Source organism: Rousettus aegyptiacus, unplaced genomic scaffold (genome assembly GCF_014176215.1).
Source record: "Rousettus aegyptiacus isolate mRouAeg1 unplaced genomic scaffold, mRouAeg1.p scaffold_m13_p_15, whole genome shotgun sequence".
Classification (NCBI taxonomy): Eukaryota; Metazoa; Chordata; class Mammalia; order Chiroptera; family Pteropodidae; genus Rousettus; species Rousettus aegyptiacus.
Genome location: NW_023416290.1, coordinates 24,692,352 through 24,712,713, shown reverse-complemented (window position 1 = coordinate 24,712,713; position 20,362 = coordinate 24,692,352). Strand labels below are relative to the sequence as shown.

The following is a 20,362-nucleotide window of genomic DNA, read 5'->3' as shown; positions in this document are numbered from 1 at the left end:
TCCATGATGGATTTTGAGTTGTTGTTGTTGTTGGGTTTTTTTAGGTATAATGTGTGTGGTTTAGGTCAAACTCCATTTTTTGCCAATGGATGTCCACTCATTCCAGTGCTATTTGTTGATAAGGTATTTTTCCTCCATTGAATTGCTTTCATAAATTTGTCAAAAATTAATTGGGTATTTTTGTGTAGAAAAGATCTATTTTTAATAAAATTGTAGCAATAAGATTGATAAGTATTGCTTTGAATTAATTGATTATCTGTGTCTTTTTACAGAGGATACTATTATCACCGACTTTATTCATAACCCAGTGGTAAAGCTAGTTTGTTAATTTCAAAGGAAATTAGACTATTTGGTTTCATCAAGAGATTGAAAAAGAGACAATAAGCCAAATCCAGAGTATTTACAAAGAATATCTAAAATCTTTGAAGACTGTCAGAGGAACTCTTGACTTCAGATAATCTTGTATAAATAAATCTGCCCTTCCTGAGATATCTACCATTTTTAAAAATGTGATTTTGTCTTTCTTTTTTCCAAAAATTGTTAATAATTCCATGGTTCAGTACAGGATTATGTATTATACTTAGTTGTCATGTCTCTTTGATTGCCTTCAAATGGAACATTTCTTCATTTTTGCTTATATTTTATGACCTTGACAGTTTTGAGGAACAGTGGCCTTACCTTATTGAATGTTCCTCCATTTAGATTTGCCTGATACTATCTCATGAATAGATTCAGGTTATGCATTTTTTACAGGCACACCACATAAAAATACTGTGTTCATTTCAAGAGACGTACAGTTGATTTATCCAAGTACTGTGGTAGTTTATCAGTTGATTAATGTGGTATTTTCAAGGTTTCTCCACTCTAAAGAGATCTAACATGTATTTCATAATTATTAATTAATAACTGTCTAATAGATATTTTGTGAGAAGATACATTGAGACTATATAAATATCCTATTTCTTATCAAACTTTTACCCACTCATTTTAACATGAAAATGATTCTTGCCTAAATTATCACTCTGATAGTGGCCAAATGGTAATTGTCTAATTCTAGCATTTCTTCTGCATTAAATAGTTAGTATTTGGTTATAATTAGTCTTTTTATTTCCCTGATTTATGTATTCACTTATTTATATCAGTATGGACCAGTGTATATTTGTATTCAGGGGGTTATAATCTGTTTCTGTTGTTTATTTTGATGCTCAGTTTTCTCAGATTCAAGATGGCTCCTGTGTCCTTTGGATATGTTCCTGTCCTTCTTCAAGTATTTCCTTACTTTCTGACACAATAAGATGTTTTACTCATCTGATGCTTTCTTTGCTCTAAAATCAGCTATCTTTTCAGGAGCCCTAGTTAGTTTTAATATAGAATGGCATTTATAAGCCAAAATCTGAGTACAAGGTGAACTCATTGCTACTGGTTTATCATTGCTTCCAGGCCCTCTCAATGTACAGAGCAAGGAAGTGTATGTAGATATTCTCATGTACACATACACAGAAATCCATCTGTATTTCTCTTTCTCTCTTTCTCTCTCTCTCTCTCATCATCATCTATCTAACTATTATCTATCTATCTATCATCTGTCTATCATCTATATCTATCTATCGTCTATCCATATCTATCTATCTAATCTATCTCTCCATTATTTATACCAATACCTCCAACTCTAGATTTTAGAATTGACTCTAAGGTTTCTTATTTCCATATTTATTAACAGTGAGAAATCTGGCTTGCATTTTGGTCAGCTTCTTGGTGAAGGTCCTCCTCTTGGTTCACAAAAGGACATCTCCTACTATTTTCACAACATGGAGAGCAAAGAGAGGAAGCAAGTTCTCTCATGTCTTTTCTTATAAGGGCACCAATCCCATCATGAGAGCTCTACTCCTATGATGTAATTACCTCCCAAATGACCCAACTCCCATTACTATTACATCAGAGGTTAGGACTTCAACACATGAATTTGGGTGGAGAAAAGAAGGAAGATTATAAACATTCAGTTTATAACAATTGCTAACCCTTAGGAAACTTACATCTAGCAGGAGAGAAGAATGTATATGTACTAAATATAAAACAAAGTGGTAACTAGCATTATAGCATACAAACATGGGATCGGGAAGCAAAGACAATGAATTTTCCCTGAGTAGGTCAGAAGACAAATAGAGTAGTACCAAGGAAGGGCATGTCAGCAGATACAATTGTGGAATATATCCTAGCAAAGGAGGCCTTTAAACAGGTACAAGGTTGGGGCTCACAGGGCACAGCCATGTCAATAGGAGCTAGTGACCAAGACATATAAAGTCTATTGTATGTTTTAAAATACCTGTTGAAATAATACCTAATAATGTTAATGATCGTCATCTAAGATTATTGCTTTAAAAAAATAATTTTGGATATAAGAATAGCTATTAAGTTAATAGTCTTGACTATGTCTTGTAGTTAAACAGTTTGCTTCTTCTGGAGCAAAGGAGATTTGGCTGACAGTGACTGATGTCACCCAGCAAATGCAGAATGAAAATAATTCTGATCTCCCCACAACCATTCCAATCTGTGTGACTTCCTGTGTGCTGGGCCAGGAAGTCCTGGAAGTGCTCACCCAGGTTGCCCTTGACAGCTTCTTCTTCAGAGATGTTCTCCAAGACCAGAGTATGCTTTCTTCTTGACAACTGATAGATGCCACAGAATGGCTTTATGGCTTGTAGGTTCCTCTCTCTTTCTCTGGAACTGCTGCCCTTTTCACTAAACCCACTGCGAGCATGGCATGTGGAGTGGAACTAGGCCTATGGTATCAGCCTCAGGCTTTCACTGACCCCTGTCATGCCACCTAGAACCAGAATTCTTTGCACTGCTGACATGCCTTGTGAAAGGTACCATTGGTTACTCATGGACTGTCTCTTGGTGGCACACTTTACAGATACAGAAGCCACCTAAAGCCATTGCCTGAAACATCACTTTAAAAAGAAAAAGATACAAATTGTAAACATATAAACATATAAAACAGCTCTTTTTTTCCAGGAATCAAACTAGGACCCTCTCAACTGTATGTATGTATGTATGTATGTATGTATGTGTATGTATGTATGTAATGCATATATATATGTGTGTATATATATTTTTACTGAGGTATAATTTGCATACCACAAAATTCAACTTTCTGAATTGAATTTGAATCTAGTATTTGTGTGCTTTTTCAGCTTAGCATGCTGGCAGCTTTGGGGCTTCCTTTCTGCTCAGTGGGTGTGTCTCTGGACACAACGATGGACCCCACAGCTGTGCCCCTTGGCCCACATGACTCATAGGAGGCTGGCAAAGTACACTGTGTTTATGGGCAGGAGAACTAGTTTTCTCTTCAATACTTTAATGATATGAAGTGTCTCTGTTGGCAGGTCAGGTTGTTTGTGTTGAATGAACTGTCCTCTTGCTTCCAAAGTCCCTTTCGGATGTGGCCTCTAATGCTCACTTCTGTGAGCTGCCTGATCCTGTGAAACTTGATGAACTGGGTTATATCACTCAGGTCAACTCCATTTGCAGCATTTAAGGTGGGTAGTCAGTCTTCATATAGCATGTGTCAGCATTCTATTTCTTTTTATGTCTGAATATTTCCTTCTATGGCTGTACCACAATTTGTTTATTTATTCATCAATTGATGGATATTGTATTCTTTTCATTTTTTTGGCCAAACAATGCTGCTAGGAATATTTGTGGACATTTTTTTGTTTGAACATCTGTTTTCAAATTTGGGGTATGTATCCAGGAATGGAGTCGCTAGGTCGTATGGTACCCTGTGTTTAAATTAACCTTTTTGCTAAAATGCCAGTGTTTTTCAAAGTAGCTGCACTATTGGTTTTTTATCCTTAACATTAAAAGATATTACTAAATAAATTTTCAGAGTGTAGAAAAAATTTAAATTTACAATTCCAAAAGTAATGTCTATGAGGGCCTGTTTCCTCCATTCTTGCCCACCACTCGATTTCTGAAACTTTTTATGATTTTTATGAACAGGAAAAACTATGATCTCATTGTAGCTTAATCACATTCCCCTTGTCAGCTTGTGAGATCAAGCTGTCCATTGTGTTGAGGCCATTTTCTCTCCCGTGCATCTCTTTTTAATGTTAGTCCCAAAAGGTAACTAAGGTTGTGATTTGATGAGGAGAAGTGAGAGCAGTATAGCCTAATGGTCATGAAGAAAGCAGACTTTAACAAGTCACCGTTCATCTGGGTCCTCCATTTTTTCATCTGTAAAACAAGGATAACAAAATCAACCTTAAAACATTGTTGAAGATTAAATGAGATAATGCACATGAGGCTTTTGGAGTTTAAAGCACTCACAAACTAGTGAGGATAGACATCTCAATGTTTCCACTGCCACAGATAGAGGTGGCCAGCAGAGGGCTGGAGGGCTAGATGTAGTGATGGCAGTATGTGGGTGGCCTTGCGACCCTTGGGATTTTTCAGGCAGAGTTGGTAAAGGTCTTCTGGGCAAATGGGAGGGCATACAAAAAATCCTAGCAGTGCCAAGAGCTGTTTTACAAGCTTCATCATATTCTGGAGGAGAGGAAGGGCCATTATGGTACAGAGCTGGTTCTCTCTTGTTATGCTTTCCCCAGCCATACTAAGGAGACTATGTGATCAGGTTTTTGTCTTAAAAATGAAGCAATTCTGTCAGCACCGTTGATAGACTATGGTGCAAAGTAGGGAATAATAGTTTTTGGCAGGAAGATGAATTGCGCAGATCAAGAGTCTATGGAGAATGAAGGGACTATGTGCAGTGACTCCTCTAAGCCTAGCTGTGTGGTGCCCCTGGGAAGATGAACTGTGAGGAAAGAGGACACGGTGCAGACGGGCACCCCAGAGCTGACGCACTGCGTGTGGTCTTCAAGAGCTTGCTGGTTGACACTTGTTCTCTTCCCATCCCCCTCACCTCTCTTGGAGCCCAGGATTGGCCAAGGGCTCAGAGGAGAGAGAAGGATGAGGGTGTTCTCTGCCCCACATCTAAAAGTCATACCCCACACTGCTTAGGCTATACAGGAACCTTTTATCATAAGATTATGAGGATCACCACTGTTTTTTGAGAAAATATGTACCTGAGGGGATGGCTTTCAAAGAAGGGTTTTGCGCCTAACCCATTCTTAACTATAGCCAGTGATTGCCACGGAGATGCCAAAGAGGATAATGTGTAGATACTTTTAAGGAAAGAAGACCTGATTTTTCTAATTTCTGAAGAACTTCATATTTTTTTAAAAAAATAATAATTTATAGGTGGGACTTACAAAACATAAGATTAACCATTTTAAAGTAAACAATTAGGTGACATTTAGTCCATTCAAAATGTTGTGCAAACTCCTGTTTCATCTTCTGTCTTTTGACATCTGAATGGCTTTGAAAACTAAGTGGCATTCTATTTTTTAATAACAGCTTAATTGAGATAGAATTCATGTACCATAAAATTTACCATCTTAAAGTATACAGTCTAATGCTTTCTGGTGTATTCATGCAGTTGTGCAACTATCCCCACTAACTAGTTCCATAATATTTTCATCCCCCTCAAAAGAAATCTCTGTGTCTATTAACAGTCACTCCCCTCTCTGCCTAATCCCTGGCAACCATTAAATCTGTTTTCTGTCTCTTTGGATTTGCCTATTCTGGACATTTCATATGAATTGGATCATATAATATATGTTCTTTGTTTCTGGCTACTTACACTTAGCAGAACATTTTCAAGATTCATTCACATTGTAGTATTTATCAGTACTCCATTCCTTTTTATGGCTTAATATTCCATCATATTGACATACTATATTTTGTTTATCCATTCATCAGTTGATGTCCATTTTTTTATATTATGAATAATGCTGCTATGAATATTCATGTAAAGTTTTGATTGGACATATATTTTCTATTCTTTGGGGTATAGTTTTGTTGTTTCTATATAGTTTTCACATTGACTATCATCATAAATAGAAGGAAGTATAAAAGTAAAACTAGGAAGAATATGTAATTCCTCCATGCTTGGGGAAAGGTATCTATAGAAAGTAACTGCATCCAAAGAGACAAAACTATAAGAATGGAGAGATTTAGGAACTCTGAGTATAAAAAAATGACCACAGGGCAATTTCAGGAAAATATAGCTCAAGGTGTGAAAAATCCATTGTGCATTGTAACGTCTCTTGAGAGAGAGTGTCAATTGCGAATCTTCAGGGAGTCTCATAAAGGGGAATTCGCAATCAAGAATTTGGCCATTTTGGCAGCACTGCCCATGAAAGGACACCAAGATTTCTCCAGCTGCCAAGTACTCTAAGTTGTGGGGACAAAGAAGCCCTTGGCTTTCTAACTTCACAACCTGTCACACACAAAATCTCCTCATCCTCCTCTATTCTCTCACTCTCCAGATGGTGCAGCTGAACCCCGGCACCTGGCCTTAAGCAACTTGGTCATCAGGTAGTAACACCATTTAGAGAACCTGCTGGCTTGCACTTAGACGGTGCTACTGAAACCCACTGTTTGCATTTCACACATCATTCCCTTTATTCTCTCATGAGGGTGTGCCTGTCACAACAGGGCTTAGCTGTTGGAATACTGAAGGAGCTTTATTCTAGATGGATAGATATAGCCTCACATGTCTTCATGCAGTAGACCATGTATTGGGCATTAGGATGTGGTGGCAGCTGCTGGGAACGCTGATGGTGCTCAGGGATCCTTAAGCCCCACTTCACTCCAAACAGAACCTTCATGTAGGAGATGAGGACTACATATTTTTTAAATAAACAATAGGCAATTCAATCTATCACAAAGCTCTATTCCTGGTAGCGTAGGACAAACATAGATGGCCCAGGGATAAGGGCTTCAGACCCTTAAGAATCTAAGCATTGGAAGAAGAGCCACATAGGATCCTGTACATAAGACTATGTACTGAAAATGATACATTACTCCAATCTTTGTGGACTTTACTAAATATTTCACTTCCCTAAAGTGAAGCATAGCCGGGGAACAGGGCCTGTTGTCATCGACCTTAATAGAAAAACAACTACCTGGGTACTGGTATGGTGTCCACATATCTTCTGCTACACTTAAGGACTGGAGCAGCTAGAACTCCCTATGTTGCTGTCTACCCTGGTCACATTGCAGACAGCAAAGCATTGCTATCTGGGTCTGTGCTTTTATTCCAGGGCTTCATCAGTGTGCGTGCACTTCCTTCCATTACACAGTAAAAAGAGCATATCGGTTATAAATGACCTTTCCCATCTGTCCATTTCTCATTCTACTCTCTTCTCAACTTAAAGCTAAGAATTCAGGAAATTGACTGTATTTTTCCTTTAGCTAGAATTTCCCAAGGTGTTATGAGTAGAGAAAAACAATGGTGTTTCTAAACAGTAGACCAAACAGACTTGAGGTGGCTTATATATTTCACTGGTATTAAGATGAAAAGTTAGGAGGAAAATAATGGCGTAGATGATAGAGGCTCTGTTTATCCCTCTGGCAAACAAATCAAAGTTGTGACAGAAACAAGGAGCAAACAGCAAGGAAAAATTGCCTGGGATCTAGAAGAACAAGCCATACAGCTAAGGAGAGAAATAAGAAATCACCCTGCAACAGGAGAAGGTAGGATGGGGTGAGAATGTTAGGCTGCTCAGTCCCCAGCAGCTGAGTGGGACAGAGGCTGCAGCATCTGCAGATGCCTCTTATAGGGGCCATGTCCATGAGCTGACTTTCCCAGTGACAGACCTGCTTGCTCTGAGTACCAGCGCTGGGTGGGCTGCTCAGGAGCCACCAAGGACTTACAAAAGGACACTGAGTTGTCGGAGTGAGGGCTGGAGGTAAAGCTCTCTCCTGGGCAGAAGTGCAGGCAGTATCCATTATTCCTCTGTGGAGCCCTTGCCATTCCCAGTGTGTGAACACAGCACCACTATAGCTGAGATGTCATCAAACTGAAACTCCACCTCCCTCTATTTGCAGCCCCATCCAACCACATCCAGGTGTGTTCTCAGAGAGTCAGATGCTCCTTGCTGAACAGCGCCAAGACTCACACTAGGCAGCTGACCTCAATTTCTGGGTTTATTGAGGCAAAACTATAAGCACAGCATCTGTCGGGTTCCTTGCTGAATCTTAACAGGTGGCCCTGGAGGGTCACAGGCTTGGACTAAATTTGGCCTGCAGCTGAACCCCTCTCAGGACTGTGTTACTGGACACCTACCACACAGAAACGCACTAATCAGACCAGGAGATTTAAGAGCTTTGCTTAGTACATAGAAACAGACATGAAAAAATGGGAAGACAAAGAAGCAGAAACCATATGAGAGAACAGAACAGAGATCCAAAACTAATAGAATCAAGCAATCTAACAGAGGCAGAGGTCAAAACACTGGTTATAAAGATGCTCAATGACCTTAGGAGAAGTGTAGATGAACTCAGTGTTTGCTTTCACAAAGAGACAAAAAGCATAAAAATGGAAATGGAAATTAAAAGAGAACCAGTCAGAAATGAAGAGAACATCATCTCAGATCAAGAGTATATTAGATGGAATAAACAGAGTGTAAAAAGAAGAGAATTGAACCACCAGTATAGAGTATGGGAAAGCCAAGGACACTCAATCAGAACAGCAAGAAAAAAGAAGTTAAGACTATAATAATAATTTAAGGAGTCTATGGCACACTGTTAACTGTAGAAATATCCATGTCATAGGGGTACCTGAAGGAAAACAAAACGTTGGAGAGCTGTTTGAGGAAATAATGATGGAAAATTTCCCTCATCTGGTGAAGGAAATAGACATACAATCCCAGAAAGTTCAGAAAGTCCCAAGAAAGAGGCACCCAAAGAGGCCACACCAAGACACACCATAATTAAAATGCCAAAGGTTAAATACAAAGAGAGAATCTTAAAAGCAGGAAGAGAAAAGCAGTTATCTACAAGGGAGCACCCATACGACTGGCAGCTGATTTCTCAAAAGAAACTGCAGGACCGAAAGGCTTGGCAAAAAATTTTCAACATGATGAAAATCCAGGATCATCTACAACCAAGAATTCTTTATCCAGCAAAGCTATCATTTAGAGTAGAAGGATAGATAAAAAGCTTCCCAGACAAAAATAAGCTAAAGGAATTTATCAACACCGAGCTAGTATTATGGGAAATGTTGGAGAGACTTCTTTAAGAACATACGTGTATCAAAAACAGGAATAAAGAATCATAATGACTACATTCCTATCAAAGTACCTCAAATGGAAAAGAATTAAGTGCTTCAATCAAAAGATAGAGTGGCTGAAAGAATAAGAAAACAAGACCCCTATAAGAGACTCACTTCAGATTAAAAGACACACAGAGACTAAAAAAGAAGGGGATGGAAAAAGATATTGCTTGGATGGACCTAGAGGGTATTGCACTGAATGAAATGGATAAATATCACATGATTTTATATACATGTAGAATCTAAAGAACAAAATAAACAACAACAAAAGTGGAAATAAACTCATAGATAAGAAAATATTTTGAGGGCTACTATATGGGAGGGGTTTTGGAGGAATGGTGAACAAGGACAAAGGGATTAAGAAGTACAAATGGATAGTTACGAAATAGACACGGAGATGTTGAATGTAGCATGGGTAAGATGGTTAATAATGTAATAAATATGTAAGGTGGAAGAGGGTACTAGATTTAGCGGGGTGATAGCTTTGTGAGTTATATGGACCTCTGATCATTAGACTGTACAACTGAAACTGGTATATTAATATATGCCAACTGTAATTGAAAAAACTCATTGATTTGTGGAATGGAAATACAAGCAACTAATTGTGTATTATATTTCAATGAATCTGAAAAAGAAATCATAAAAAAGATAGGGTGCCTGAATGGATAACAAAACCAGACCCTTACATATACTGCCTACAAGAGACTTACTTCATATCAAAAGACATGTAGACTCAAAGAAAAGAAATGGAAAAAGATGTTTCATGAAATTGGAAACAAACAAAAAGCTGGGGCAGCAATACTTATACCAGGGAGTGAGCTAGAATGGCCAAGGCTAGAGCTCCCACACCCAGTGAAGCCAGGGTTCACTCTTTATGTTGGACAGTTCTGTTGGTTTTGACAGATGTATACTATTGACTGATGTAACAATTATGGTATCATACAGAATAGTTTTTGTGTCTTAAAAATCTCCTCTGAACCATTTATCATGCTTTCCTCCCTACCCTATCTCCCCTAAACCTCTGGCAACTACTGATCTTTTTACTGTCTCCATAGTTTTGCCTTTTCCAGAATGTCATATAGTTGGAATCACAGAATATAGCCTTTTCATTTTGGCTTCTTTCATTAGCAATATGCATTTAAGATTGGTTCTTTTGTGTCTTTTCTTGGCTTATAGTGCATTTCTTTTTAGTGTTGAATAATATTTCATTGTCTGGATGTACCACAATTTATTTATCCATTCACCTCCTGAACATTGGCGTGGGTGTTTTTGTAAACATGTTTTCAACTCATTTAGGTAAATAGTAATGAGTACAATTGCAGGACCATATGGTAAAACTGTTTAGCTTTGTAAAAAATTGCAAGACTAACCTTCCAAGGTAGCTATTCTATTTTTTTCATTCCTGCCAACAATGAGTGAGAGTTTCTATTGCTCCACATCCTCACCAGCATTTGATGTTGCTGGTATTTTAGATTTTTGGCATTCTAATCAGTATATAGTAGTATTTCATTGTTGTTTAATTTGAATTCTCTAATTACATATGATGTTGAGCATATTTTCACATGCTTATTTTTCATCTGTATCTCTTCTTTGGTGAAGTGTCTGTTGTGGTCTTTGGCACATTTTTAATCTGGTGGTTCATTTTCTTACTGTTGAATTTTAAGAGTTCTTTTGTATATTTTGGTCCTTTATCTGATATATCTTTTGCAAATATTGTCTCCTAATCTGTGGCTTGTCTTTTTATTCTCTTACCAATACCTATTGCAAATCAAAAGTTTTAATTTTAATAAAGTCTCACATTATTTTTTTTCTTTCATGAATTATGAGTTTTGCTTTTTTTAAAAAACTCATTGTCAAACCCAAGGTTACCCAGACTTTCTCCTATTTTCTTCTAGGAGTTTTATAGTTTTGTATTTTACATTTAAGTCTATGATCCATTTTGAGTTAAATGTTGTAAAAGGCATAAGATCTCTTTTAAAACTCATTATTTCCCACATGTATGTCCAATTCTAACACTGTTAAAAAACAACAACTATCCTTTCTCCATTGAAATGTCTTTGTTCCATTGTCGAAGATCAGTTGACTATATTTATGTGAGTCTATTTCTAAGCTCTCCAGTCTGTTCCACTGATTTAATTCTCTGTTCTTTCACCAGTACCACACTGTTCTCATTACGGTAGCTCTACTACATGTCTTGAAGTTGAGTATCATTAATCTCCCAACTTTGTCAGTCTTCAAAATTGTCTTTGCTATTATGTCTTTTTGCCTTCTGTTTAAACTTTAAACAAATCTGACAAGCTCGGTGACAAAAAGTAACCACACAGGGTGATCTGGTAATATATTCCTAACTAGGCAGATCATGGTGGGTGGTTACACCCCAGGACTATAACTTCCTTAGTAAAAGGTTTATCTTTGCCTTAAGCCATTCCTGTTTATTGTTCTTGAATATTTAGGTTAACACACCTTTGAAATGCCAGAGTAATCATCTTTTCCAGACCCCTGGGAGATGTAACCACCATCAAGGGAGGACACGATCTTATTGCCTGTATACCATCCCTATTTACCATAAATGTTGAATGGTAACTATCCTGTACCCACCAATGTAAAATTATGTATTTCTCCATTTTTCTTTTTATCCAATCACAGAGATTTCCCTGTCATGCTTTCTCCCACCTCCTTACTCTACCACCAATAGATTTCATGTACTCTTATTTGATTCTAAATGTATAAAAAGAAGTGCAAATTGGCCATTCACCAGCATTTTCTCAATGCCTTAAGAGCTTGCTTCTGGGCATGTGCTCACTTTGGCTCAAACTTTCATAAAATTTTCTATAGGTTTGGACATTCTTACATGGACAACAGAAAAATAGTATACCATACTTCTATTTCCTTTCTTGTATGATTTTTTTCATGGGGTTTTATAATGACCTTTATTTTCCTGCAATGCCTGCACTGTACCATAATTTATTTTCCAGATCCTTAAGAATGGTGACAAATCATTGACTTTATCCTTTTCCTTTAAAATTTCCCTTTTGGAGTTTTCTGTCCCTCTGAACCAGTCTTCACTAGCTCTGCTCTCAACTGTTGTCCTGGGACTCCCCTGTATCAATCATGTAGGTTCAGCTCACTGTTTCCTAAATCACATGACTTCTTTATTGGTTTGTTCCAACTGTAGATTTTTATAGATGTTCTTTACCAAGTTGAGGAAGCTCCCCTCAATACTTAGATTACTGTGTTTATTATGAATGGATGTTAAATTTTGTCAAATGCTTTTCTATATCTATATGATCATATGATTTTTCCTCTTAAGTCTATTGATATGATAGATTACATAAATTGATTTTTTAATATTGAACGATGCTATTAGTCATAGTATAATTATTTTTATATAGTTAGATTAGATTTGTTAATATTTTATTAAGGACTTTTGCATCTATGCCTAGCTAGAAGTTTGTCAATTTTTATTGATCTTTTTGAAAAACCAACTTCTGGGTTTCTTGATTTTCTTTATTGATTTCCTGTTTTCAATTTCATTGATATCTGCTCTAATTTTTGTTATTGATTATATTCTCCTTTGGTTTTAATTTGCCTCTCTTTTTCTTTTTTCCTAAGATGAAAATTTATAGATTATTGATTTTAGATACTGTCTAATATATGCATTGAATAATACCAGTTTCTCTCTAAGCACTGCTTTTGCTGCATCTCACAAGATTTGATGTGTTGTTTTCATGTAGTTCAAAATATTTTTTTAATTTCTCTTGATCCATGTATTCTTTTGGAGTATGTTGTTTAATGTCCAAATGTTTTGGGCTTTTCCAGTTATTTTTCTGTTATTGATTTCTGTTTAATCACATTATGGTCTAAAAGCATATTTGCTACTATTTTTATACTTATAAATTTCCCAAGATGTGTTTTGTAGCCCAGTATGTGGTGGTCTCTCTTGATGAATGTTCCATGTGAACTTTTGATAAGAATGTTCATTCTGCTGTTGTTGGATGAAGTATTCTATAAATGTCAAATAGATCCAGTTGAATGATGGAGCTGTTCAGTTCAACTACGTCCTAATGATTTTCTGCTTATGGATCTGTCAGTCCCTCATAGAGGGGTATGGAAATCTCCAAGTAGAATATATAAAATATAATAATGGGTTTTTCTTTCGATTACAGTTGACATTCAATATTACATTAGTTTCAGGTTTCCAACATAGTGGTTAGACATTTATATAACTTACAAAGTGATCCCCCCAATAAGTCTTACACTCACCTGAGGCCACATATAGTTATTTCAATATTATTGACTATATTCCCTAAGCTATACTGTACACCCCCATGACTGTTTTTGTAACTGCCAACTGATACTTCTTAATGCCTTCACCATTTTCACCCAGCACCAGCTCCCATCTGGCAACCATAAGTTTGTACTCCGTGTTCATGAGTTTGTTTCTGTTATGTTTGTTTATTTTGTTTTTTGAATTCCACATATAAGTGAAATCATATGGTATTTGGTTTTCTCTGACTTATTTCAGTTAGCTTAATAGCCTCTAAGTCCATCCATGTTGTTCCAAATGGTAAATTTTGTTCTTTTTTATGGCCGAGTAATATTCCACTATGTGTATGAACCACATCTTTATCCATTTGTCTTTTGATTGGAGCATGTAATTTTTATTTAAAGTATTTATTGATATGTAGTTATTGCCATTTTATTAATCGTTTTCTGATTGTTTTTGTAGTTCTCCATTTCTTATTCACTTGCCCTCTTCTCATATATGTTGATGACATAACTCTTGAAGTATTGCGTTTGGATTTCTTTTTGTTTCTTTTATATATTCTTTGTAGATTTTTGGTTTATGGTTACCACGTACTTCATATGTACCAAGCTATGTTTATAGCTATCTATTTTAAGTTGATTGTCACTTAACTTCAAAATACATTCTAAAACCACTACCATTTTAACTTACCCCCTCTAATTTCATATTTTTGTTGTTATTTTTTACTTGTTGTGTGTGTGTGTTTATGTGTATTCCTTAATTTACATTGTAATTACATGTGACCTTCCTACTTTTGCCTTTTAACCTTTGTACTAGCTTTAGTGTTAGTTGATCCACTGCTTTTGTTATGTGTTGGCCTTTGTCAGTAAGTTTTTTTCTTTGCAATATTTTCTTATTCATATTTTTGGAGTTTTTTTCATCTTTTTCTTAACTCATTTTCTGTTTAGAAAAAAAAAAAAGCGCAGCTCACCCCTAGCATTAATTTAATTTTACATAAACACACTCTTTGAGGTTGAAGCAAAATCTGACTGGTTTTCCATGTGAAAATAAAATATAAAAACCTGGAATTATTTCTAAACAGAACTTGTCTCTAGTCTTAATGTAACATAAATGTATATATAAAATGGATTCATCAAATGAATCTTCAGCTAAAAACTGTTTGAGGATGTTGTTAACATCACACGTTTTCTAGGATTTGACATTTTCAGCAATTGAGAATTACTATATTTTGTAAATGGCGATACCATCACTAAAAAACAAAATGCTATACATAGAATGATGTCATTTGTTTTCAGAGACTATCGATGTACTAGAGTGATGTGAAAATAATAATAAAAGCAAGATACTTTGTGGCAAACTTTGGGGATAAGGTTAGGATTGTAATCCACGAGTTAGCTCAGGGTAAATGCTGCAGCCGCAAGTGCCACTGGCAAGCATTCTTGGGACAAACAGGAAATGAGTTAAGGTTTCTTGTTATACTTGTTTGGTGGTGATGAACTCGTAGAGCTTTTTCTTATCTGGGAAGCTCTTTATCTTGCCTTCGATTCTAAATGATAGCCTTGCTTGGTAGAGTAATTTTGGTTTTAAGTCCTTGCTTTTCATCACTTTTAATATTTCTTGCCAATCCCTTCTGGCCTGCTAAGTTTCTGTTGAGAAATTAACTGACAATCTTATGGTAGCTTCCTTGTAAGTAACTAACTGCCTTTCTCTTGCTACTTTTAAGATTCTCTCTTGTCTTTAACCTTTGGCATTTTAATTATGATGTGTCTTAATGTGGGCTTGTTTGAGTTCATCTTGTTTGGGACTCCCTGGACTTCCTGGACTGTATAACTATTTCCTTCACCGGGTTAGGGAAGTTTTCAGTCTTTATTTCTTCAAACAGACAACATAGATTTGACTTTTTTTATTCATTCTGATCATCTCTTTTAATTTATCTATTTAGATCATTTACATTTAAAGTAAATATTTATATACTTTGGATTAATATCTATCATGTACAATTGTTTTCTATTCATTGCTCGTTTTTTACTTTCAGTCTCTGTCTTTTCTTATTTTAATTGAGCATTTTATATTATTCAATTTCTCTTTTTGCTCAGCATACCAATTATATATCTTTAAATTTTTTTTAATAGTTGTCCTAGAATTTTCAGTATACACACATAACCAATCAAATCCATTTTCAAATAAAACTATCCCGTTTCAAGGATAGTTTTGTTCTCAATTCCTCTTTCCCATCCCTTAAAACATTGCTGTCATTCATTTCACTTACCCATAAGGTATAATCACTGAATACTTGTTCTTATTATTTAAACAAACTATTATCTTTTAGATCAATTTAGAATAACAAATGTAAAAGATTTTGTTTTACCTTCATTTATTCCTTCTCTAATTCTCTTTCTTTACTTTGTGTAGATCCAGTTTCTAACCTATATTATTTTCCTTCACATATTACCATTTTAATGTAGAGTTCCCTATAGATCTCTGTCTGAAGCTGTCTATAAGCTCGTGGGTGGGTCAGGTGGGTATGTAAACAGATTGCTATCACAGTCATAGGAGATGCTCTGATAAAAATCATTTAACTAGAGATTAAGAGAAAACAAAGGTCAAACTGCAAAATAGCAAAGTTTGGCCCAGTCACACATGCAGCACCACCATGACAGAGGCTGGGGTGGTGACCAGTTCCCGCTGATGAACAAACAGACAGAGGCTCCCTATCCTGCTCTCCAGCCACTTGTGGGCTTCTCTCCATCAAATCTGACCCCATTAATTCAATGTGAGGCTAGAGTCCTCTCTACTCTGTGAAGTGACAACAATAAACACCCCGTCTTAGCCCCTCACCTTGCCCTGCTTTGCCCGTCCCTGTCCCAGAAAGACTAGTGATGGCTTGTCCCAAGTATAGCACCAAGCAGGTGCTTTCACCATCTGCGGGAAATCAGTGCTGGGAATTTGGCAGCTCTCAGCAGCAGCTAAATCAGCTGAGCATCAGAGTCTCCAATAGTGGTCTGGACCTTGCAGAACGTGGAGCATTTTCCCCAAGCAGGCTTGAACAAATTCATTGTACGACACTGTGAGTCAGTCATTCACTGAGACCTAACAATATCTGTGCATTTGCCCTCGTGGAAGGCTTTAAGCATTCCTGGGAAATGGAGCCTCCATGAAGGGATAGCGGTCACTCCATTTCACTTCACTTGAGTCACCAGGCCTTCTCACTCCACAGACATCAGCTCCCAGAGTGTGCAGGGACTCCTTTCCAGTTTATTTTCTGAGATTAAGTTTTGCAGCATTGATTTTGTCTTCCTTGCATTGCTCACTTCTTTACACATAGCCTGCTAGTGGATGGTGGTCTTGCTTGCCACTGTGGGAATGGATGCAGCAAGCACACTCCTTGGAGAATGGTGGCAAAGTCCTGTCTTCAAACCAGGTTTCAGTCTCTAACTAGATGTAAAAATTTTTGAGCCCCATCTTCTTTCAGTCAGCAACAGGATGGGGAGGAGGGTGTGGCAGACAGTTAAAGGTCAGTGAAGAAAATTGTAAATCAGGCTTACAGTGCCAGAAACCCCCAGACTGATCAGAGCATGTAGCTGCTCTGTGCCTCTGCTGGAAAGGAAGGAATGGCTGAAGCACTTCATTATAGGACCCTTGGAAAGAAACTTTTTAAATAGCTGATTTAGTAAACATGTGATATACCATTCTCAAACCTAATTATAAGAGATTTCTGTATATAAGACAAGTAAAGGCTTTTAATAGCAAATTGCAGCAAGCAGTGGCGTCATACTCATCAAACTCTAACAAAAATATTTTTTTTTAACTTCTGATGCTCATTTAAGTGAATGTTCTAGAGTCTAACAGTTTAATAGTACACTTCCCAGTCGTCCTTTGGAATTCATTTAGGGTTCCCAGAAGGGATTTTCAATGGTATGTGGATCCCAGATGAAATACATTTCCTCGACTCATACCCTAGTTGGATGGAAATTGCTTAATCCCATATAAATGTAAATGCTATTAACACCCAAAGATATCCTAGGGCAAAAAGGAACTTTGGTTAGTTGCAATCTTCTTTTTATTAATTCATTTAGCAGACACTTACCAAGTAGTGCTGTGAGCCAGCCTTTGTGATGGTGGGCATGCATGCCTATGGGATGGGAACCACTCATTTGTCCCCCTTAGCCTACTTATGTCTCTGCCTCTTATGAATAAGCCAGCACTCCTTTCTGGCTATACTTAAAGCCTTTATTGACTTTATTTTTCATCCCTTTGACTTGATCTTGATTAGATTTGCAAGGACAATGAAATTAACTGGGCAGCCTTTTCACAATCAAGATCTATTATTTTCATTTTTAATATGTCATTCAAGTATTCATTGCACAAATGCATTTTAATAAATCATACTTACTTAGTTCTTATGATTCTGTTTTATGCTCTACTGAAATTTTTTTCTAATGCTTGTTTGAATGGGTAATGAGATTCTTCCCCACTGCCAAGAGTGGGAGAGATGACTCTTCTATTTTTCTGGAAATTTAGGTCATGTGTTACTTTTTTCAAATGCCTAATTATACCACTTTTCAAAAAGGTTGATCTGTGATTTGAGAGTGTATCTAGATGATTCTATAATGCTTCACATTCCAAGAAAATTAGACCATCTCAATCCCCTGTTTAAAATTTCTCGTGGCTTCTCATTCCTTCCGAGATCAATACAAAAATCCCTAGCAGCACCCTGCATAATCATAGTCTACCAACTGCACAGCCATTTCACCAGCCTTTCCTTTGTGCTTGCTTGGCCTCCAGCCCCATCACAGGGTACAGGGACTGCCTGTACTCCCTTCTTCACCTGCAGCCTCACCACAGGTCCCTGACCCTCAATCTAAGCTAGAAGGCCTCAATTCTACACCTCTGGGTGATATTTTCCACTTCTTAACTTAGCATTTATTTCAAGGTAATTTTTTAATAGAATATTTTCAGAGTAGTTTTAAGTTTGCAACAAAATTGAGCAGAAGGTACAGAGATTTCCCATACACACCCTGTGCCCACACATGCATAGCCTCTCCCATTATCAGCATCACCCACCAGAGTGGTGCATTTGTTACAATAGATAAACCTACACTGGCACATCATAATTGCCCAAAGTCCATGGTTTACATTAAGATTCACTGTTGATATTGTACTTTCTCTGGATTTAGACAAATGCATGACATATATCTATCATTATAGTCATACAGAATAGTTTCACTGACCTAAAAATTCTCTGTATTCCACCTGTTCATCTCTCTCTCTCCTGAACACCTGGTAATCACTGATCTTTTTACTGTTTGTATAGTTTTGCTTTTTCCAGAATGTGATATAGTGGGAATCATACCTTTTTCAAACTGGCTTCTTCAACTATGTAATATGCATTTAAGTTTCCTCCATGTCTTTTTATGGCTTGATAGCTCATATCTAGTGCTGAATGATATTCCATTGTCTGGATATACCACAGTTTATTTATCCATTCACCTCCTGAAGGACATCTTTGTTGCTTCCAAGTTTTGCCAATTATAAATAAAGCTGGGGTAAACATCTGTGTACAGGTGTTTGTGTGGACCTAAGTTTTCAGCTCATTTTGAGTAAATACCAAGGCGTGTGACTGCTAGATCATATGATAAGACTATGTTTAGTTTTCTAAGAAACCACCAAACTACCTTCCAAAGTAGCTGTACCATTTTGCATTTCCACTAGTATTTAATAAGAGTTTCTGTTGCTTCACATCCTCACCAGCATTTAGTGTTGTTAGTGACTGGATTTTGGCCATTCTAATAGGTATTTAGTGGTATCTAATCATTGTTTCAATTTGTATTCCCCTGAGGATATATGATATATTTCCCTGAGGATATATGAGATTGGACACCTTTCCATATTCTTATTTGCCATCAGTATATCTTCTTTGGTGAGGTGTCTGTTAAGGTCTTTGGCCCATATCTTAATCAGGTTGTTTGTGTTCTTATTGTTGAGTTTTAAGAGTTTTTTTGTATATTTTGGATAACAGATATGTCCTTGATCAGATATGTTTGGCAAATATTTCCTCCCCTATTTCATTTTTTTACTCATTATTTGTTTATCTGCTTCCCCAATCAGATAGTAATGTCCATGAATAGGAATTGTAGGATTCATCTTTATGTTTCTAGTGCTACACATAAATAGCATTGTATACATATTTGTCTATTGAGTAAACAAATGTTGGAGTAAAAAATAAATAAGGAAACCAGAGAAATCACATAAGAGGAGATATTAACAAACCAATATTTCTCTTCCCTTATCAAGAAGTAGAAACCAAGATAAGGAATTCCATTATGCCTATTAAGGAGGAAAATATTTAAAGTGATGTCAGCATGCAGCACAGTGAAACTGGCACTCTGTGAATGGATGGCGACAGTGTGAATCAGAAAGACCGTGTGGGAAAACACCTTCTAAAGGATGTTTCTATGTCTCTAATACCCATACTCTTTTCCTAATCTCTATACAGAAAAGACCTCATGTAGAAAGACATCCATTGCCTCACCACTAAAAGCATTGGAGACTTAAATGTCCAGTCACCTAAATGGAATGTCAGTAAGATAGATGAAACAACTCTTAAGATAACTATACAGCAACCTAAAAAGTAGAATGAGATATCGCGCTGATGGTTTGCTTGTAATGATTTCGATACATGTGCATCTGGAAGAAAACTAGAAAAGAGCAGGGGAAAATGAAAATACTTGATTAGGTAGTAATGTGGGCAAGTTTTAAAACTTTCTATTTTTGTAATTTTTGTATAATAAATGGAAATTATAAAAATCTTAGGAACATTTATATAAACTCATAAGTGAGGAAAAAAATCTGAGGCATTTCATGTCGTCATCTATGTCCTGAGGAGCAGGAAGGACATAGGAGGGCAGACACTGCCT

General features: G+C 36.7%; 1 protein-coding gene across 1 annotated transcript in view; it reads left to right on the top strand.

Moving 5' to 3' along the window:
* SPIDR (scaffold protein involved in DNA repair) overlaps positions 1–20,362 on the top strand; it is a 379,872-nt gene that overhangs the window by 352,441 nt on the left and 7,069 nt on the right. Inside the window, 3 exon segments of the mRNA XM_036232728.1 lie at positions 2,440–2,464; positions 2,467–2,646; positions 3,387–3,539. Of these exon segments, the coding sequence (XP_036088621.1) occupies positions 2,440–2,464; positions 2,467–2,646; positions 3,387–3,539 (358 nt within the window).